This window comes from Neoarius graeffei, chromosome 7 (genome assembly GCF_027579695.1).
Source record: "Neoarius graeffei isolate fNeoGra1 chromosome 7, fNeoGra1.pri, whole genome shotgun sequence".
In the NCBI taxonomy this organism is placed as follows: domain Eukaryota; kingdom Metazoa; phylum Chordata; class Actinopteri; order Siluriformes; family Ariidae; genus Neoarius; species Neoarius graeffei.
In genome coordinates, this window is record NC_083575.1 from 70,262,215 (window position 1) to 70,283,836 (window position 21,622).

General features: G+C 41.9%; 1 protein-coding gene across 1 annotated transcript in view; it reads right to left on the reverse strand.

The window, feature by feature from the left end:
- The window catches only part of prim2 (DNA primase subunit 2), a 257,635-nt gene that overhangs the window by 154,416 nt on the left and 81,597 nt on the right, over positions 1-21,622 (reverse strand). The window contains exon 8 of the mRNA XM_060926334.1: positions 2,291-2,358. Within this exon, the coding sequence (XP_060782317.1) occupies positions 2,291-2,358 (68 nt within the window). The remainder of the gene's footprint in view (positions 1-2,290; positions 2,359-21,622) is intronic.

A 21,622-nucleotide genomic window follows, 5' to 3' on the forward strand; every position in this document is an offset into this window, starting at 1 on the left:
TAATTGTGTCATATGTATATATTTAAGGTGTTAAACTAATATATGGTCATGAGCTTTGGGTAATGACAGAAAGAACAAGATCGCGGATACAAGTGGCTGAAATGAGTTTCCTTCGCAGGGTGGCTGGGCGCTCCCTTAGAGATAGGGTGAGAAGCGCAGTCACTCGGGAGGAGCTCGGAGTAGAGCCGCTGCTCCTCCACATCGAGAGGAACCAGCTGAGGTGGCTCGGGCATCTTTTTCAGATGCCTCCTGGACGCCTCCCTGGGGAGGTGTTCCAGGCATGTCCCCCCGGGAAGAGGCCCCGGGGAAGACCCAGGACACGCTGGACGGACTATGTCTCTCGGCTGGCCTGGGAACGCCTCGGTGTTCTTCCCGAGGAGCTGGCCGAGGTGTCTGGGGAAAGGGAAGTTTGGGCTTCCATGCTTAGACTGCTGCCTCCGCGACCCGGCCTCGGATAAGCGGAAGACGACGAGACGAGACGAAACTAATATATTGTTCCCTTTGCAGTTCAAATTTGCCTTTGAAATAAAAAAAAAAAATGTTGTTCTTACCTTCATTGTGTTTTTTTTTTTTAATGAAGTATCAGTTTAGGCACCAGCAGCATTTCAAAAATATCGTTTAAGCACCGCTATCAGAAAAACCCAACCCTACCCAAAACCTTTCAGCTTAAATAAATAAATACATAAATAAATAAAAACACACAACCCCACCATTCATTCCACATATTCTCAAATAACATGTAAAAGCTAACAGCTATAAGCTCAATTATTCTGTCCAGATTCACTGGATATGAGCAATCGCGTGCTCTGATTGGCGACTCTACTACTAGGATATCAGCTCATATACTGTGAGTCGAGGAAAACAAAATAGATTGTGTTACTGAACCAACCAAGGACAAAATAAAAACTCTACTCAAACACCCCCTCCCAAAAAAAAAAAATGGAACGAAAGTATTTGATGGTAAGAACCTTTTTTTTTTTTTTTTTTTTTAAGAATTATTATTATTATAGCATTTTTCACAAATTGCTCCGGTCATTTCACCGGTTTGTTCACATTCTAAGCGGAAATTATTTTGTCAGACGTTTTGTGTACAGGTTTTATTCATCGAATTTGCAAAAAATAAAATCCAGTGAATGTGGATAGAATAAATCAGTTATTCCACTCAATCTGGTCATACATGGCTTATAGCTAACTCGGTGCTACGCAGCTCATCGGCTATCAGCTCATGTACGACTCGATTTCATGCAATAGCCATTAAATATAGTGATAGCAGTGCCCCATATTATAGTTACACTACCGTTCAAAAGTTTGGGGTCACTTTGAAATGTCCTTATTTTTGAAAGAAAAGCACTGTTCTTTTCAATGAAGATCACTTTAAACTAATCAGAAATCCACTCTATACATTGCTAATGTGGTAAATGACTATTCTAGCTGCAAATGTGTGGTTTTTGGTGCAATATCTCCATAGGTGTATAGAGGCCCATTTCCAGCAACTCTCACTCCAGTGTTCTAATGGTACAATGTGTTTGCTCATTGCCTCAGAAGGCTAATGGATGATTAGAAAACCCTTGTACAATCATGTTAGCACAGCTGAAAACAGTTGAGCTCTTTAGAGAAGCTATAAAACTGACCTTCCTTTGAGCAGATTGGGTTTCTGGAGCATCACATTTGTGGGGTCGATTAAATGCTCAAAATGGCCAGAAAAATGTCTTGACTATATTTTCTATTCATTTTACAACTTATGGTGGGAAATAAAAGTGTGACTTTTCATGGAAAACACAAAATTGTCTGGGTGACCCCAAACTTTTGAACAGTAGTGTATACATTATTTCTTGCATGCTTTGTCTATTTAGTGCACTCAAAGGCTCTGATACAGAAACCGCAATGCCTTCCAACATCAGTATGTGTAGGTATTTCTTAATGAAGCAGTAATAAAAACATGCAAGTTTCCTAAATAGCTAATCCATCAATATAATGTCATAACTGAAGATTAGCGATGAAAATCAATAGATCGATTCACCAAAATGTCCTATACTCCTACAGTAACACGCTGAACCATGGCAACGGCCCACATCTCAGAGAAAAGTTGAACAAAACAGTCATACAGAACGAGTATGACATTTTGTAATGTCATTTATGTAATTTACTTTAAAAGCTTCCTGTCACATAATTCAGCTCAGAATGAGATGGGGGGAGAAGGCATCAAGCTCACTGAATTGCAACAGCAGTCATGATAACGAGCGGCGCTGTAAATCAGAGCAGCTGAAAAATGTCTGATGATCCTGGTTACCTGAGGTGGTTCAGCAGAGGCTGGAGTCGCTCGTCAGATTGCACGGCTGGTAAAGAGCGCGCCGTCAGCTGCAGACACACAAAACAGTTTGAAAGAGTTGAATGTCAAAGGCCAGCTTTATAATCAAATGTTTTTGTGCTGCCAAAAGAAAATATAGGAAAATACATTAATAATATGAAAAATCAGTAAAGTGTGGTGTTGCATTATTTCCCTGTTTGGTGTTAATGGCTATTATTTTTTTCGCAGTCTGGTTTCTATCAAATCGTGCGCTCTGATTGGCTCGCAAGCGATCCAGAATCCTACGGTACGGACCCCGGTTACGGACCTTTGGCGACTCGCTCGTTCACAACGACAACAAACATAGCAGCAATTCTTTGTCAACATTTATTTTCGCATTTCTCAGTATAAAAGCATGGACAGAGATGATGACAATGTTCACAGCGAAAGCGAGTTTTACTACCCTGATGAAGACGAAATAAAAGAAAACATTTCAGCAGAAAGCTGAAAACCTGTAACTGTTGCTAACGCCGGGCAAACCCAACAGTTTATTAAGGAGCAAAGGGCAGAAAATACAACAAAAAAGACGACCTATGACCTCAACATCTTTGGGAAGTTCTGTCGAAACCTAAACGAAGGTCGAAAGGTGGAAGACATACCTAGCGAAGAACTAAACATGTTGCTGCGCAACTTTTTCATGTCCGCAACAAAGAAAAATGGCGACGTGTACGAGCCGTCCTTGCTCATGTCTTTCCAGAGAAGTATCCGGCGCTATCGGAATCAGTCCGGCTCGAAACTAAATATCTTCATCGATCCTGAGTTCAACAAGTCAAGAAAAGTCCTTGTGGCCCGTAAATGGCAGTTGGTCGAGGTTTTCGCGAAGGGAAACCATCCAAAGCGTGTTTTTGATGAGCTTGTAGCAGGCTTGTTCTAAATATGGTTTCCCTTTCGGGCGCTCTAATTTTCTGTTAGAATTTGGTAAAGAAAAAAATAAATATATTATTTACAGGGCGGCACGGTGGTGTAGTGGTTAGCGCTGTCGCCTCACAGCAAGAAGGTCTGGGTTCGAGCCCTGTGGCTGGCGAGGGCCTTTCTGTGTGGAGTTTGCATGTTCTCCCCGTGTCCGCGTGGGTTTCCTCCGGGTGCTCCGGTTTCCCCCACAGTCCAAAGACATGCAGGTTAGGTTAACTGGTGACTCTAAATTGACCGTAGGTGTGAATGTGAGTGTGAATGGTTGTGTCTATGTGTCAGCCCTGTGATGACCTGGCGACTTGTCCAGGGTGTACCCCGCCTTTCGCCCGTAGTCAGCTGGGATAGGCTCCAGCTTGCCTGCGACCCTGCAGAACAGGATAAAGCGGCTACAGATAATGAGATGAGATGAGAGATATTATTTACCAGCTTAAGGTCGGTCCGTATCGTGAAATACCGTGACCGAGGTCTTGAAAATACCAAACTCTGGGCCTCGGTCAGTATTTTCAAGACTTCGGTCACGGTATTTCACGATACGGACCGACCTTAAGCTGGTAAATTATATACAGTATATTTTATATATATATATATATATATATATATATATATATATATATATATATATATGTGTGTGTGTGTGTGTGTGTGTGTGTATTACTGAGTCAAATATTATATACACGCCAATATGTGAAGGATTCAGCAGCTAACATTCGCTAAAATTTCACATTTCACAGACTACCGATCAGAGAACACAGCGAGCTCATTTTAGTTTCTACACGTCTACGTTAATGTGTGGACACGTGTTTTACCAGTGAATTCATGAAACAATCATCTTGCCAGTAAACCTTTTACGGCCTATGAACGTCACTTCCTCAGCTGAAGTAACATAAAAGACTTCAGTGCACGCTGGTTACTGGTGGGAATTCAGCAGTGAAGATTCAAAACTTAAGTCAAGGTCACTTTAAAGATAATAACTGGATCAGACACTAAGTGCTGAATCAGATTTGCTTTGTTGTAATTGTTTTTTGTTTTCTTGTATTAACTGCATGTGCCTGCTTGATGACATGCTGATCGTGCAATAAAGGCCATAATCAGAAGCTGTGGGTGTATTCGCTGAACGACTGAGTGTTTTGGGCACCATTTCAATCAGACTGTTCAGTTTTATCGAGTTTGATTTTCGTCACGTTTCTCTGATATTAAAGATCCACCAGACTACACTGAAGCACGTCAGGTGAACTGGTGCTGTGTTACAACTGCAGGTTACCATTTACTGAACCATAAGTCAAGTCTATTTGGCTTGCAGTGATGTTTTCTTGTCAGATCTATGGACACGTGCGACTATTTTTGAACAAGAGTGCTCCGAGAGTACAATATCCCCCGCTGGAAAGTACGCCATAACTCTGGTAAAATGCGACTGAACTGAACGAAATTGCAATACGTGCATTACCGACATATAACAAAGAATCCTGCCAAGATTTGTGAAATTCCTCCAAAAATTGTGAGAAGAGTTGATTTCAGAAGGTGAGCACCCTTCCCGGGAAGGACAGACATCGCCACGACATAATCCCCGTTCGGGCCTTTCGGCCAGCGGGGGATAAAAATTGTGAGGGAAGTTGATTTCAGAAAGCAAGCACACCTTGATGAAACTGCCAAAGTACAAGTTTATTAATAATCAAGGGCATAACTCTGGGAAAATCTGCCCAAATTAAACGAAATTTCAATATGCGTATAACTGTCATATAACAAAGCCTCCTGCCAAGTTTGGTGAAATTCCTCCACAAATTTGTGAGAGGAGTTGATTTCAGAAGAACGTACACCCTCATGAAATTGTCAAAGTACAAGTTATTTAATTAAGGGTCAAAACTCTGGTAAAATTTTCACAACAGAAATTAAATCGCAATATGCGTATTACCGTCATATAACAAGGCCTTTTACCAAGCTTCGAGAAATTCATCCACAAATTGTGAGAGGAGTTGATGTCAGAAGGCGAGCACACCTTCATGAAATTGTCAAAGGACAAGGTTGTTGATCAAGGGCTGCAACTCTGGTAAAATGCAACCAAATTGAACAAAATAACAATATGCGTATTACCGACATATAACAAAGAATCCTGCCAAGTTTCGTGAAATTCCTCCAAAAATTGTGAGAGGAGTTGATTTCAGAAGGTGAGCCCCCTTCCCTGGACGGACAGATGGAAAATCACCACGACATAATCCCCCTCTGGGCCTTTCAGCCAGCAGGGGATAAAAAATGCATTTACATTCGAAGATCCTTTGGAGTGTGTTGTGCACATGCTTGGGACCCAGTCATTAAGGGGAACACCTGATGCTGATTTGAGGGCAATCAGCACGCACATATAAGGACACTGTTTTCACAGAGACTTTGCAAGTATTCTGTCAGGTATGCGGCGGTAGACGGATCTAAGTGCAGGAAGAAGGTTTATTAGCAGGCGTGATATTTACAAAAACGAAGCAAAAGCAGAGCCATAAACATGGCTACAAACAAACGTGACCGTGATAATGATAATACTTCGCAAAGCATCAGTGTCCTGATTGCGCTCAAATCAGCATCAGGTGTTTCCCATAATGACTGGGTCCTGTGAGCGAGCGTGGCTGCTCGAGTGCTGGAAGGTGTAACAGTCAAGTGTTCACCTGCTGTGTGACCATAACTTTTAGCTCGCCTGTATATCGCCATGCATCGTCACCAAAACGCCTCATTTACATCGATAACCCATCGCGAGCTGGAGTGTGACCGTAGTGTAGCTTAACAAAGTAGAGATGAAAGTGGAGCAAAGAAAAAATTCTGAACTTTTGAAAGTCAAGCTAAGATGGGAGGAGAGACGGACGTCCCCCGAAAACATTTTAATAACACAAACACGCAAAACCCTGCGTTCTAGAGCATTTTAGTACTTATTTTCACTAAAACAAGTTATAACTTTTAAGCCTTTTTCTTTCATGTACATTAATGATTAACGTCAAAAATATCAAATTTAATTCCCCGAGTTAATGAGTAATTTTCAGGAGTGCATTTAGAAAACGCGGTGATTTTCCTGCTACACAGTTCATTACTTTGAAAAAAAAAAAAAATCAGACAGTTGAAGGGAAACTCAGCAAAATCCCAAACCAGTCCTGTTAAAAAGTAAAGGTCTGTTAGAGTTTCTAAAGCTTTCAGGTTCCAATGTTGGGGACATTGAGCCTCGTTTATCAATCTTTTAGTAGAGTTGTGCGTTTGCAGAAGCTAAAGTGAACTAAACATTTCCAATTCATATTTATGCGAGTTGAAGCCAATTGTTTACATTAGTTCGTATTGTCTGTAAATTTAAACACCAATGAATACCAAATTCCTCATGTAAATCAGGGGCGTAGCTGGGATTTTTCAGGGTGTGTGTGTCTCACACTGACTGGCAGCCTGAGTGCATTATGTAACAAAAAATAATTACCACTGTTAGTTTTAGGCAGCTTAGAAACCGGCGCTTCCATTATTGCTGTTTCTTCCACGTTTTCTTGATGTGTTCCAGAAATGGCACTAAAACTTAGCTTAGCCACAAAATGCAACTTTGATGGAAAAAAAAAAATAAATTATATTTTATATATATATATATATATATATATATATATATATATATATTAGTGCTGTCAAAAATGTCGCGTTATTAACGCATTAACTTGACTCAATTTTAACGGCGATAATTTTTTTATCGCGAGATTAACGCTCTGGCATGATGTAGGTTTTTCATAAGCTTTTGAAACTGCCAGGAACTTGGAACAGCGACTTTGCTTAGAAAACTGATAGCAGCTAGACTGTAATGCCACGCCCCACACAGCCAGAGTCCTCTGCCCTCCTCCCCCAAAGAACCAGCGCGGGCAGGGCGCGCTAGTAGAGATGGGATTTATGGCTCTTTGATGGGATCCGCATCTTTGTGATCCGTTCTTTGAAAAGAGCCGTTCAAAAGACTGGCTCATTTGGCTCTTTTTAAATATTTATTCAGTTTTAAGAAGACAGCGTCTAAAGAAGCCAGATCCCTCTGAACTGTAAACTCAATGCTATCCCAGAAATCCTTCCTGTAATATGCAAATTTGGCCGCCTCTGATTGGACAGCGCGACGCATCAACAGGCAGAAAGTGTAAAAGTACAAAATGTGTTAAGTGAGCTGAAACAGTAAAGATCAGATTCAATGCAATATTTATCAACGAACAACGGAGATTAAAAAAAAAAAAGATGGATAATTCAGATCATTTCACTCATGGTTCTCTTGCTAGCCCCACGCCGGTGCTCAGCTTAGGTTTCACTTTGCAGTGGCTGTGTCAAGACGTGTTATGCTTTGCAATAAAAAAAAAAAACATTGGTACAAAGCAAGCCCATGCACTTTTTTATGCTGATAAGAGAATTACAATGTTTTTTTATGTGACAAAAATGTGCGATTAAATTGCGATTAATCGCGTTAACTATGACTGTCGCGACATTAATCGCGATTAAATATTTTAATCGCTTGACAGCACTATATATATATATATATATATATATATATATATATATATATATATAAAAATTGCTTACCTCTCTTCACGTCGAAAGAAGGAGGAAAGTTTTGCTTGTTTTGACACGGCGAATTATTAACATGAGGAAATACTCGTAATTCGCAACTAAAAAGACTGCAGCTACACTGGCAGCTTGAACATGCTTTCTAGTGCGATTGTGTTGCGCAGAACGATGTCAGTCCTGCGCGCCTTAGCACGTGCACCTAAAGGCGCGCCTTGGGCACACGTGCCGTTAACAAAGAACACCTGTCTTTAATCAGTGAACTATGTTTGGACTATTTAAGGACTGTGCCCATGCAAGGACGATGCGAAGTATTACGCCGCGTCTAGGAACGCGAAAAATCCAAAAAATAAATTTCTCCATTTGGAAAACTGGAGATTTTCAAGAGTTTTGTCAAATATCCGCATTTCCGGGTATTTCGTCATTAGCGGAAAAAATCCAGAGGAATTTTCATGAAAATCTAAAAATCCAGCATTCCGGGAAAATCCGGAACACTTTCTTGACTAACAAAGGAAAAACGCAGAGCTGTTGGTAAGGTGAAGATTTCGATGAGATGTTGAACATTTATGGAAGGAGTCCGCAGTGTCAGCACTTTCTAACAGTCAGTCAGTAAGTCTTCAAAACAGGAGTCTGCACTCGTCCATTTCTCCATCACGTGACGAGCTGCAGTTTTTAGCCTTTTTTTTTTTTTTTTTTTTTTTTTAACTATGAGAGGAAAAAAACTGAGGCTGGTGAGAGAACAGCTGTTTATAGCTGCTGCAGCATAAGTGACGACCGGAACTAATTTTTCACCAAAGTTCCACAGCATTAAATGCAACTAGAAATTGATAAAAGTACAACATGCAATTCTTTTTTTTTTTTTTTAAGATATTTTTTTGGGCTTTTTGCACCTTTATTGGATAGGACAGTGTAGAGACAGGAAATGAGCGGGAGAGAGAGAGACGGGAAGGGATCGGGAAATGACCTCGGGCCGGAATCGAACCCGGGTCGCCCGCACTCATGGCACGGCGCCCTAACCACCTGAGCCACGACGCCCCCACAACATGCAATTCTTAAATTGTGTGTAATAGGAAGAATGAAACCCTTTGTGACAAACCGTTACGGGAAAATGATCAAGATCCATCCTGCTGTTTATTATTTTCCTATAACGGCAAGTCCCATCATGTTTTATTCCTTACACGTCATATTAAAAGAACTCCATGAACCGTCACACATGAACCTCACAGTTCACTACATCCTCAGCTCATAAACATGAGAACATTCAGAAACCCTGCTCTGCAGAAGACGCAGTGCATCTGTTAACCGAAGCAAGACAAAGTAAGTGATGAAGAGACGCGTTGGATGAACATGATCAAACTACTAAGGAAGCAGCAGATTGTAGCGTAGGCAGCAACATTTCCACTCCAACAAATATGAGTTCTCAAGATCATAAAAACCAGCTTGTCCAAATAAATTAGCTTCTATTTCCATACACAGGTTACACAAGGCACACAGGAAAGAAAAAAAAAACACGTTCTGGACATACATAACAGCTAAGGGTGTGGGGGTTTTGATTTTTTTTATTTTTTTTTTTAAAGAGAGAGACACCTTTGCATGACTAGTGCTGGGTTTTTTGTTTTGTTTTTTCCCCCCGAACAGAATCTACTGCAAAGATATACTAAATAAACATGTGTTAATAATAAATTTACAGATTATAGCAGCAAACTAAAATGTTGTAAAAAGATCACGGGAATGTGCAATTAAAAATATTCCTGCACCAAAACAGTTGGCACCTTTTGTGGTTTATTGGGTTCAAATGCATAATTCAGTACTTTCATTTGTGCTTATTAGGGCCCGAGCCCTATGGGCGAAGGCCCTATTGTTCTTGTAAGAGTTCACTATTATTATTATTCTTCCGTCTTCTTCTTCTTCTTCTTCTTCCGTCTTCTTCTTCTTCTTTATTTTTCTCCGCTGTTGGGCCATTTTCGGGGCGCTTGCCATGGGCGAAAACGCACGAAATTTGGCACCAGTTCCGAGAATTGCCACCGCTACTCAGAACCAGACGCCCAAACTTGGCTGGGGCTCCGGGCCTCTATAGCGCCCCCTAAGTCGTTGTGATTTTGGCCTCCCGCATTAAGGTGCCTGGGTGCCATGTAGTTTGTAGTAGTGGCATGCCATTTGGTACGCATATGTATCTCACTAAGCCGGACAAAAATGTAATGCCAATGCATTAGCCACGCCCAACAGGAAGTGAGGTAATTTCACTTTTGTGCGATATGCATGGCCACGAAGATGGCGCAACTCCTCCTAGACCGTTCATAGGAACGTCACCAAAATTGATACACATCATCTACAGACATGGCTGACAAAAGTTACTAAATACGTTTCACGTAGGATAAACCGTTCAGAAGTTATACGTCAATCATTTTTCAATGCAGAATTTTACATGCTTAAAAATTCATAACAAATCTTCTAATTGCTCAACACTGCTCATACTTCACACGCAAATCACTCATTGGGCTTCTGACATGTTACCCAATTTCTGTGATATTTCGCCACTGGGGGCGCTATTTTTGGGCAAAAATTCCAATCTTTCCTCAAATTTGGTCAAACTTCACGGCCACCCTCTTACTACCTCCCATGTCATGTATACCACATTTTGGAAATTTTCGTCCATGGGGGGCGCTGTTTTTGGCCGACGCAATTGCTCCAAAACGGGTTTTTGGTAAATAATTCCATAATGCTTTTCCTTCACACCACTACCTTGTGATAGTGCGTTGCTGTTGTAGACACTTATTTTTCCAACTCATTATCGCTCATGTACAGCATAGCGCCACCTACTGACATGGGAAAAACCAAAAAATTTATTCTTCAAAAATCTATATCTCATCTTCTATTAACTCAATTGTCATCAAACTTCATACGCAAACTCTTCATAGCTCACCTGACATCTACACCAAATTTTGTGCACTTTCGCCCCTGGGGGTGCTGGTTATGGCAAAAATGATATTGCAGCTTCTGATTTGTCAACCTTGGCAAGCAAACTCTTTACAAGACCCTTATTGGGGCGCTTGCCATGGTCGACAACGCACGAAATTTGGCTCCTTTTTCTTAGACTGCCACCGCTACTGAGAACCAGAAGCCCAGATCCAGGCGGGCCTCAGGGCCTCTATAGCGCCCCCTAACTCGTTGTGATTTTGGCCTCCCGCATTAAGGTGCCTGGTTGCCATGTAGTTTGTAGTAGTGGCATGCCATTTGGTACGCATATGTATCTCACTAGGCCGGACAAAAATGTAATGCCAATGCATTAGCCACGCCCAACAGGAAGTGAGGTAATTTCACTTTTGTGCGAAATGCATGGCCACGAAGACGGCACAACTCCTCCTAGACCGTTCATAGGAATGTCACCAAAATTGATACACATGATCTACAGACATGGCTGACAAAACCTTCTAAATACGTTTCACGTAGCATAAACCGTTCAGAAGTTATACGTCAATCAATTTTCACTGCAAAATTTTACATGCTTAAAAATTCATAACAAATCTTCTAATTGCTCAACACTGCTCATACTTCACACGCTAATCACTCATTGGGCTTCTGACATGTTACCCAATTTCTGTGATATTTCGCCACTGGGGGCGCTATTTTTGGGCAAAAAATCCAATCTTTCCTCAAATTTGGTCAAACTTCACGGCCACCCTCTTACTACCTCCCATGTCATGTATACCACATTTTGGGAATTTTCGTTCATGGGGGGCGCTGTTTTTGGCCGACGCAGTTGCTCCAAAACGGCATTTTGGTTAATAATTCCATAATGCTTTTCCTTCACACCACTACCTTGTGATAGAACGTTGCTGTTGTAGACTCGTATTTTTCCAACTCATAATCGCTCATGTACAGCATAGCGCCACATACTGACATGGGATAAACCAAAAAATTTATTCTTCAAAAGTCTATATCTCATCTTCTATTTATAATGGCTCATGTACGGCATAGCGCCACCTACTGACATGGGAAAAACCAAAAAATTTATTCTTCAAAAATCTATATCTCATCTTCTATTTACTCAATTGTCATCAAACTTCATACGCAAACTCTTCATAGCTCACCTGACATATACGCCAAATTTTGTGCACTTTCGCCCCTGGGGGTGCTGGTTATGGCAAAAATGATATTGCAGCTTCTGATTTGTCACTCTTGGCAAGCAAACTCTTTACAAGAACCTTATTGGGGCGCTTGCCATGGTCGCCAACGCACGAAATTTTGCCCCTTTTTCTTGGACTGCCACCGCTTCTGAGAACCATTATTATTAGGCCCCGAGCACCGTACAGTGCGAGACCCTATTGTTGCCATGTGTCCAATTCTGTGCTTTGTCGCCATTGTGGGTGTAATGTCTCTTGCCAAAGAAGCTGTGGAAGGTTTTTCGCGGGGACGCATGCCCCCGCCCCCCTTGGCCGCTGGTGCGAGGGCCCGTCGAGGCCGCTTGCGGCTTTAATTAGGGCCCGAGCCCTATGGGCGAAGGCCCTATTGTTCTTGTAAGAGTTCACTATTATTAGGGCCCGAGCCCTATGGGCGAAGGCCCTATTGTTCTTGTAAGAGTTCACTATTATTATTCTTCTTCCGTCTTCTTCTTCTTCTTCTTCCTCCGTCTTCTTCTTCTTCTTTATTTTTCTCCGCTGTTGGGCCATTTTCGGGGCGCTTGCCATGGGCGAAAACGCACGAAATTTGGCACCAGTTCCGAGAATTGCCACCGCTACTCAGAACCAGAAGCCCAAACTTGGCCGGGGCTCCGGGCCTCTATAGCGCCCCCTAAGTCGTTGTGATTTTGGCCTCCCGCATTAAGGTGCCTGGGTGCCATGTAGTTTGTAGTAGTGGCATGCCATTTGGTATGCATATGTATCTCACTAAGCCGGACAAAAATGTAATGCCAATGCATTAGCCACGCCCAACAGGAAGTGAGGTAATTTCACTTTTGTGCGAAATGCATGGCCACGAAGATGGCGCAACTCCTCCTAGACCGTTCATAGGAATGTCACCATAATTGATAGACATCATCTACAGACATGGCTGACAAAAGTTACTAAATACGTTTCACGTAGGATAAACCGTTCAGAAGTTATACGTCAATCAATTTTCGATGCAAAATTTTACATGCTTAAAAATTCATAACAAATCTTCTGATTGCTCAAAACTGCTCATACTTCAGACGCAAATCACTCATTGGGCTTCTGAGATGTTACCCAATTTCTGTGATATTTCGCCACTGGGGGCGCTATTTTTGGGCAAAAATTCCAATCTTTCCTCAAATTTGGTCAAACTTCACGGCCACCCTCTTACTACCTCCCATGTCATGTATACCACATTTTGGAAATTTTCGTCCATGGGGGGGCGCTGTTTTTGGCCGACGCAATTGCTCCAAAACGGGTTTTTGGTAAATAATTCCATAATGCTTTTCCTTCACACCACTACCTTGTGATAGTGCGTTGCTGTTGTAGACTCTTATTTTTCCAACTCATAATCGCTCATGTACAGCATAGCGCCACCTACTGACATGGGAAAAACCAAAAAATTTATTCTTCAAAAATCTATATCTCATCTTCTATTTACTCAATTGTCATCAAACTTCATACGCAAACTCTTCATACCTCACCTGACATCTACACCAAATTTTGTGCACTTTCGCCCCTGGGGGTGCTGGTTATGGCAAAAATGATATTGCAGCTTCTGATCTGTCAAACTTGCCAAGCAAACTCTTTACAAGACCCTTATTGGGGCGCTTGCCATGGTCGACAACGCACGAAATTTGGCTCCTTTTTCTTAGACTGCCACCGCTACTGAGAACCAGAAGCCCTGATCCAGGCGGGCCTCAGGGCCTCTATAGCGCCCCCTAACTCGTTGTGATTTTGGCCTCCCGCATTAAGGTGCCTGGTTGCCATGGAGTTTGTAGTAGTGGCATGCCATTTGGTACGCATATGTATCTCACTAAGCCGGACAAAAATCTAATGCCAATGCATTAGCCACGCCCAAAAGGAAGTGAGGTAATTTCACTTTTGTGCGAAATGCATGGCCACGAACACGGCGCAACTCCTCCTAGACCGTTCATACGAATGTCACCAAAATTGATACACATGATCTACAGACATGGCTGACAAAAGTTTCTAAATACGTTTCACGTTGCATAAACCGTTCAGAAGTTATACGTCAATCAATTTTCGCTGCAAAATTTTACATGCTTAAAAATTCATAAATCTTCTAATTGCTCAAAACTGCTCATACTTCACACGCTAATCACTCTTTAGGGTTCTGACATGTTACCCAATTTCTGTGATATTTCGCCACTGGGGGCGCTATTTTTGGGCAAAAATTCCAATCTTTCCTCAAATTTGGTCAAACTTCACGGCCACCCTCTTACTACCTCCCTTGTCATGTATACCACATTTTGGGAATTTTCGTCCATGGGGGGCGCTGTTTTTGGCCGACGCAATTGCTCCAACACGGGTTTTTGGTAAATAATTCCATAATGCTTTTCCTTCACACCACTACCTTGTGGTAATGTCTCTTGCCGAAGAAGCTGTGGAAGGTATTTCGCGGGGACGCATGCCCCCGCCCCCCTTGGCCGCTGGCGCGAGGGCCCGTCGAGGCCGCTTGCGGCTTTAATTTTTTATTATTATTTCTCATTATTTTTCTTCTTTCTGTTCCTTTCTTTTCTTTTTCACTCCTCTCCTAGGAATGGCATTAATAGTGTGTGTGTGTGTGTGTGTGTGTGTGTGTGTGTGTGTGTGTGTGTGTGTGTGTGTGTGTGTGTGCACTTATTTATTTGCTTAAATATAATTACAACCCCGATTCCAAAAAAGTTGGGACAAAGTACAAATTGTAAATAAAAATAGAATGCAATAATTTACAAATCTCAAAAACTGATATTGTATTCACAATAGAACATAGACAACATGTCAAATGTTGAAAGTGAGACATTTTGAAATTTAATGCCAAATATTGGCTCATTTGAAATTTCATGACAGCAACACATCTCAAAAAAGTTGGGACAGGGGCAATAAGAGGCTGGAAAAGTTAAAGGTACAAAAAAGGAACAGCTGGAGGACCAAATTGCAACTCATTAGGTCAATTGGCAATAGGTCATTAACATGACTGGGTATAAAAAGAGCATCTTGGAGTGGCAGCGGCTCTCAGAAGTAAAGATGGGAAGACGATCACCAATCCCCCTAATTCTGCGCCGACAAATAGTGGAGCAATATCAGAAAGGAGTTCGACAGTGTAAAATTGCAAAGAGTTTGAACATATCATCATCTACAGTGCATAATATCATCAAAAGATTCAGAGAATCTGGAAGAATCTCTGTGCGTAAGGGTCAAGGCTGGAAAACCATACTGGGTGCCCGTGATCTTCGGGCCCTTAGACGGCACTGCATCACATACAGGCATGCTTCTGTATTGGAAATCACAAAATGGGCTCAGGAATATTTCCAGAGAACATTATCTGTGAACGCAATTCACCGTGCCATCCGCCGTTGTCAGCTAAAACTCTATAGTTCAAAGAAGAAGCCGTATCTAAACATGATCCAGAAGCGCAGACGTCTTCTCTGGGCCAAGGCTCATTTAAAATGGACTGTGGCAAAGTGGAAAACTGTTCTGTGGTCAGACGAATCAAAATTTGAAGTTCTTTATGGAAATCAGGGACGCTGTGTCATTCGGACTAAAGAGGAGAAGGACGACCCAAGTTGTTATCAGCGCTCAGTTCAGAAGCCTGCATCTCTGATGGTATGGGGTTGCATTAGTGCTTGTGGCATGGGCAGCTTACACATCTGGAAAGACACCATCAATGCTGAAAGGCATATCCAGGTTCTAGAGCAACATTATGCTCCCATCCAGACGACGTCTCTTTCAGGGAAGACCTTGCATTTTCCAACATGACAATGCCAAACCACATACTGCATCAATTACAGCATCATGGCTGCATAGAAGAAGGGTCCGGGTACTGAACTGGCCAGCCTGCAGTCCAGATCTTTCACCCATAGAAAATATTTGGCACATCATAAAACAGAAGATACGACAAAAAAGGCCTAAGACAGTTGAGCAACTAGAATCCTACATTAGACAAGAATGGGTTAACATTCCTATCCCTAAACTTGAGCAACTTGTCTCCTCAGTCCCCAGACGTTTACAGACTGTTGTAAAGAGAAAAGGGGATGTCTCACAGTGGTAAACATGGCCTTGTCCCAACTTTTTTGAGATGTGGTGTTGTCATGAAATTTAAAATCACCTAATTTTTCTCTTTAAATTATACATTTTCTCAGTTTAAACATTTGATATGTCATCTGTGTTCTTTTCTGAATAAAATATGGAATTCTGAAACTTCCACATCATTGCATTCCATTTTTATTTACAATTTGTACTTTTGTCCCAACTTTTTTGGAATCGGGGTTTTAAAGTTATTCCATGAAATCGAGTTGTACATGAGCCGATCGTCAACGAGGTGCATCGCACCGAGTTGGCTATAAGCTATGTATGACGAGATTGAGTGGAATAACCGTTTTATTCTATCCACAGTCACTGGATTTTGAGTGTGTTTTTATTTTTTGCAAATTCAATAAATAAAACCTTTATACAAAATTTCCCCGACAAAATAATTTCCGCTTAGAATGTAAACAAACTGGCGAAATGACAGGAGCAATTTGTGAAAAATGCTATAATAACAATTCTTGAAAAAAAAAAAAAGATATATTCTTACCATCAAATACTTTTACTCCATATTTTGTTGATTTTTTTTTTTTGTATTTTGGGGGGTTTTCTTCTTCTTTAGGGTTTTTTGGCAGTTGGTAAACCAACTGAAAGATGCATTACCACCACTGACTGGGATGAGGGGGGAGGGGGCTTGTTTTTGAGTTTTTATTTCATCCTCGGTTGGTTCAGCAACACACTCCGCCATTTTGTTTTTCTCTACTCACGGTATACAAGTTGGTGGCCTAGTAGTAGAGTAACCACTCAGAGTGCGTGATTGCTCATATCCAGTGAATGTGGATAGAAAAAATATACATATATTGCTGTCAAAGTCCTTATTGTCCTCCAAAGAGGTGGAACTGATGGCAGAGGTAAAACTTAATTAATTAATACAATTAAATGAATAAATTAAGGTACAAATAACAATAAGAATAAAGTTGTTGTTAACACCGTGAGTTGGCCGAGTGTTCACCCCTCGACCGGGAGATCGTGAGTTCTAGTCACGGTCGGGTCATACCAAAGACCATCATAAAAATGGTACCGACTGCCACCTGGCGAGGCACGCTGCTATACAGATGCAAGTGGGGAGTCAAACTCTCGCGGTTACCAGAGGACCAGAACCCCACTGTAACCTTAGCTGTATAACAGGTGAGAGGCCGAGGGCTATAGAAGCAGAGATCAGCGCTGCCCAATGTGCCTTAAGGGCCTGGTTAGTACTGGGACGGGAGAATGCCGGGGAAGAGTAAGTCCTGGCACGAGAGGGACTTTGATTAATAATAATAATAATAATAATAATAATGTGTTGCCGGGGCGGCACGGTGGTGTAGTGGTTAGCGCTGTCGCCTCACAGCAAGAAGGTCCTGGGTTTGAGCCCCGTGGCCGGCGAGGGCCTTTCTGTGTGGAGTTTGCATGTTCTCCCCGTGTCCGCGTGGGTTTCCTCCGGGTGCTCCGGTTTCCCCCACAGTCCAAAGACATGCAGGTTAGGTTAATTGGTGACTCTAAATTGACCGTAGGTGTGAATGTGAGTGTGAATGGTTGTCTGTGTCTATGTGTCAGCCCTGTGATGACCTGGCGACTTGTCCAGGGTGTACCCCGCCTTTCGCCCGTAGTCAGCTGGGATAGGCTCCAGCTTGCCTGCGACCCTGTAGAAGGATAAAGCGGCTAGACATAATGAGATGAGATGAGATAATGTGTTGCCAGGCAAAACAAACCTCGTCTGGTAGCACTTATTTTAGAGTTATAACAACTGATTCAATCTCAAGTGTGGTCTCTGTTCTTTCAAGGTCACCAATACTAATGAGAACATTTTGTTTCATGAGTGTAAAGACTCTAAATATCTGCCAAAAAGCTTAAAAAAAAAAAAAAAAAAAAAAACACCTTCCAAAACTTTATTTGACTTTTCAGAAGGACCAAACAAAAGCTGTGGTAATCAAAAGGTACATTTTCTTAAAATAAACACCACTTACTCGATATCAAATCAGTAGCCTTGGTGAACCACGAGGTGAATTTTATTTCTCTTTTTATCTGTTGATTATCTTCCGATACTACAAAGTTATAACAAGATTTCTCTTATTTTGTTTCTGGTTCTGATTAGTTCCGAAGTTTATCAAGAAATAGAACGGGTAATCGAACTTGATCAGGATAAGTGCTGATTGGTTACAAACACTGTGTCCTAAATCACTCACTTGTTCACTACGCCCTACTCACTATATAAGGAATTACTATATAGAGGACTATATAGTGAGCTCATTGATTAGATGATAAAACTACTTCTTTGCCGCGGCCTTTTTCGTTCTTCTTTGCCGTGGCACTACTCTTCGTGATGTATTGTGAGATACTTTGAGTGCACTATATAGGGTGTAATAATGCTCACTATACATTCGGACAGCACTACAAAATGGCAACCTGAGTATATAGTCCACTATGTAGTGAGTAGGGAGTGATATGAGACACATTCGGGACATTGGGACACCATTTGCACCAAAGACGATTTTGACCTTTTTGGTGACCTTGACTGGATGACCCTCAAAATGTTGGAGGTTCTATTTGAGACCAATGCCCATCTATTCTGAAAGCTTCATGAAGATTGGTCCAGCCATTTTCCCATAATGTTGCTTTAAAAAAAAAAAGCGAAAACAATACCTCACCCGCTGGTGGACTCCATCTCGGGCAAGGTAATAATAATTTGTTATTATTACTAACAACAACAATAGTTAGAAGAAAAAGAACAACTTTATTCATCACACACTTGTGAAATTCCTCTCTGCATTTAACCCATCTGAAGCAGTGAACACACACGTAAGTAATGAGCGCACACACATACCCAGAGCAGTGGGCAGCCATGCTAACAGCGCCCGGGGAGCGGTTGGGAGTTAGGCGCCTCGCTCAAGAGCACCTCAGCCCAAGACTGTCCCATATTAACCTAACCACATGTCTTTGGACTGTGGGGGAAACCGGAGCACCCGGAGGAAACCCACACAGACACGGGGAGAACATGCAAACTCCATACAGAAAGGCCCCTGTCGGCCACTGGGCTCGAACCCAGAACCTTCTTGCTGGGAGGCAACAGTGCTAACCGCTACACCACCGTGCCTCCCGTTTGCTGCAGAATAACGTAAAAGCCAATGTTCTGATGTGTGTTTAAATACAAACTATTTTAATATTCAGAGCTTCAAGAAACTGTTCTGTAATCAGTTTTATTAAACAGCTCAATTGAATACTCAATTCTGATTGGTCAATTGCGACATTCTACAGTCTGCTATTTCTGTATCACAGACCTTTGCTATGGACCACATTAGCAGAAGCCAGAAAATAATTATTAAAAGTCATAAAATGTTTTTAAAAATCAGTATTCTGCATCAAAATATTCATTCCTTTAGTAAGTAGCCGTATAATAAGCTGGATATTGTATAGCAAGCCAGTCTTATTGCGAAATAAACCCCTCCTGGGTGATTCAAGACCTCTCTGCTTCACGTCAGGGTCCTGATCACCCTGTCAGGGTTTATTTTACAAATAACGACTGGCTCACTACATATTATGCCTTACTTAACACTTTTTTCTAATACATTAGAAATGTGTTATGTATTATAGTATCATTTGTAAAGTAATAAACATCCATCCATTTTATTAACTTGAAGAGAAAGTCTCTTTATAGTGACTATAATGCAAGTAATAGCAGGTGCTAACTTGGTTCATGGACGTTCCACAATAAATGTATTTTTAAAAAACAAAAGGATCTGCTTTGAGTCCTTTCTTGTTTGCCATAGTGATGGATAGCTTGACGGACGAAGTGAGGCAAGAGTCACCATGGAGCATGATGCTTGCGGATGATATTGTGATATGTGGTGAAAGTAGAAAGGAGGTTGAGCTGGGTTTGGAGAGATGGAGGAATGCATTGGAATGAAGAGGAATGAAGGTGAGCAGTAGCAAAACAGAATACATGTGCATCAATGAGAATGGGGATGAGAGTGTAGTGAAGATGCAAGGAGTAGACGTAAAGAAAGTTGGTGAATTCAAGTACCTGGGGTCAACTGTGCAGGAAAATGGGGGCTGCGATAGTGAGGTGAGAAAGAGAGTGCAGGCAGGTTGGAGCAGTTGGAGAAGGATTTCGGGAGTCATTTGTGATAGGAAAGTCCCAGCAAAAGTGAAAGGTAAGATGTATAAGACAGTAGTGAGACCAGCTGTGATGTATGGATTGGAGACCGTACCCTTAACGAAGAGACAGGAGGCAAAGTTGGGGGTGGCGGAGTAGAGGATGTTAAGGTTTGCGATGGGAGGTTGGACAGGATAAGGAACGAGCACATCAGAGGGACGGCACATGTGGAGAGCTTGGGAATGAAGCTAAGAGAGATGAGACTGAGATGGTCTGGGCACATCCTGAGAAGAGATGCAGAGCATGTTGGAAGGAGAATGTTGAGGATGGAGCTGCCAGGCACACGAAAATGAGGAAGGCCAAAGAGGAGATACATGGATGTGGTGAGAGAGGACATGAAAGTGGCAGGTGTGGTAGAGAAGGATGCAGAAGACAGGGAGCAATGGAGACGAAAGATCCGCTGTGGCGACCCCTAATCGGGAGCAGCCAGAAGATGATGATTCTTTGAAATCGCTGTGGTACAAGAAGATCATTTCTATAACAGCATGGCCAGTCGTGTTTTATTCTTTTCGTGTTATATAACTAACGTCATATCTAATGTGACACAGCAGGCTGCGAGAAGCAATAAGAGAGTAATAAATTGAAACCTACTCAGTTCAGTAGAGTTTGTAGGCCAGGTCTTGTTTTGTTGCACTCTGAAAAAGAAAACTCCAGCCAACACGCAAAGCTCAAAGAAACACTGTGAATCACAGTCATTTAGCCAAATAGGAGCAGCGTACATTCTCATGCAAGGTCTTCTGTCGGGCCACCACAGACAGCAGCGAGGAGCCATTAGAGGCCACACACACCATTCATAACAGCTCACTAACAGTCCGGAGGGACGCAGAATCATTACTTCACTGCTGCCATGTTGGTGATCCAGATAATTGGCAAGAAATAGGAGTCAGACAGAGAAAAGTGCAGCAGAGCGCGCAGGACTCCAGAGAGACGGATGATGTACAGGGAATATTCCCTGAATTCAAAATGGCCTTCCATATTCCCTACTGATCCGACGTAAACAGCACTTCCATGACTTATGTGCAATGAATGCATGGCTGATTTACAAGAAAAGAAAGGAAAAAACAAAGGCAAGAGTTGAATCAAGAGCACACAGCAGGTTTTCACACAGGCAGCGACGACTGTTCGAAACCCAGTCCTCATTCTGGTAAGAAAAACTGGTTTTAAAATAAAAACACTTTTTATAAAAAGTCCAAATTAAAAACAAATATTCTCGCTACACAGTAATGATGCCCTCATTATTACACATACTATTTATATCCCCTTGGCAGGATTTTCACTGGGTTAACGCAAATAAATAGAATTCTGATAAAATGTCTCATCAGATACGCTGCAGCTCTTAACCGGCTTCACCAGCACTTCTTTCTTTCCTCCTCGTGTCAAGGAATTTGATAATGTTATTAGTTATGACATCAGACTGCTTGCTGTATCTTCAGCTTTCTCCACAAAGCCTCAAGGTTT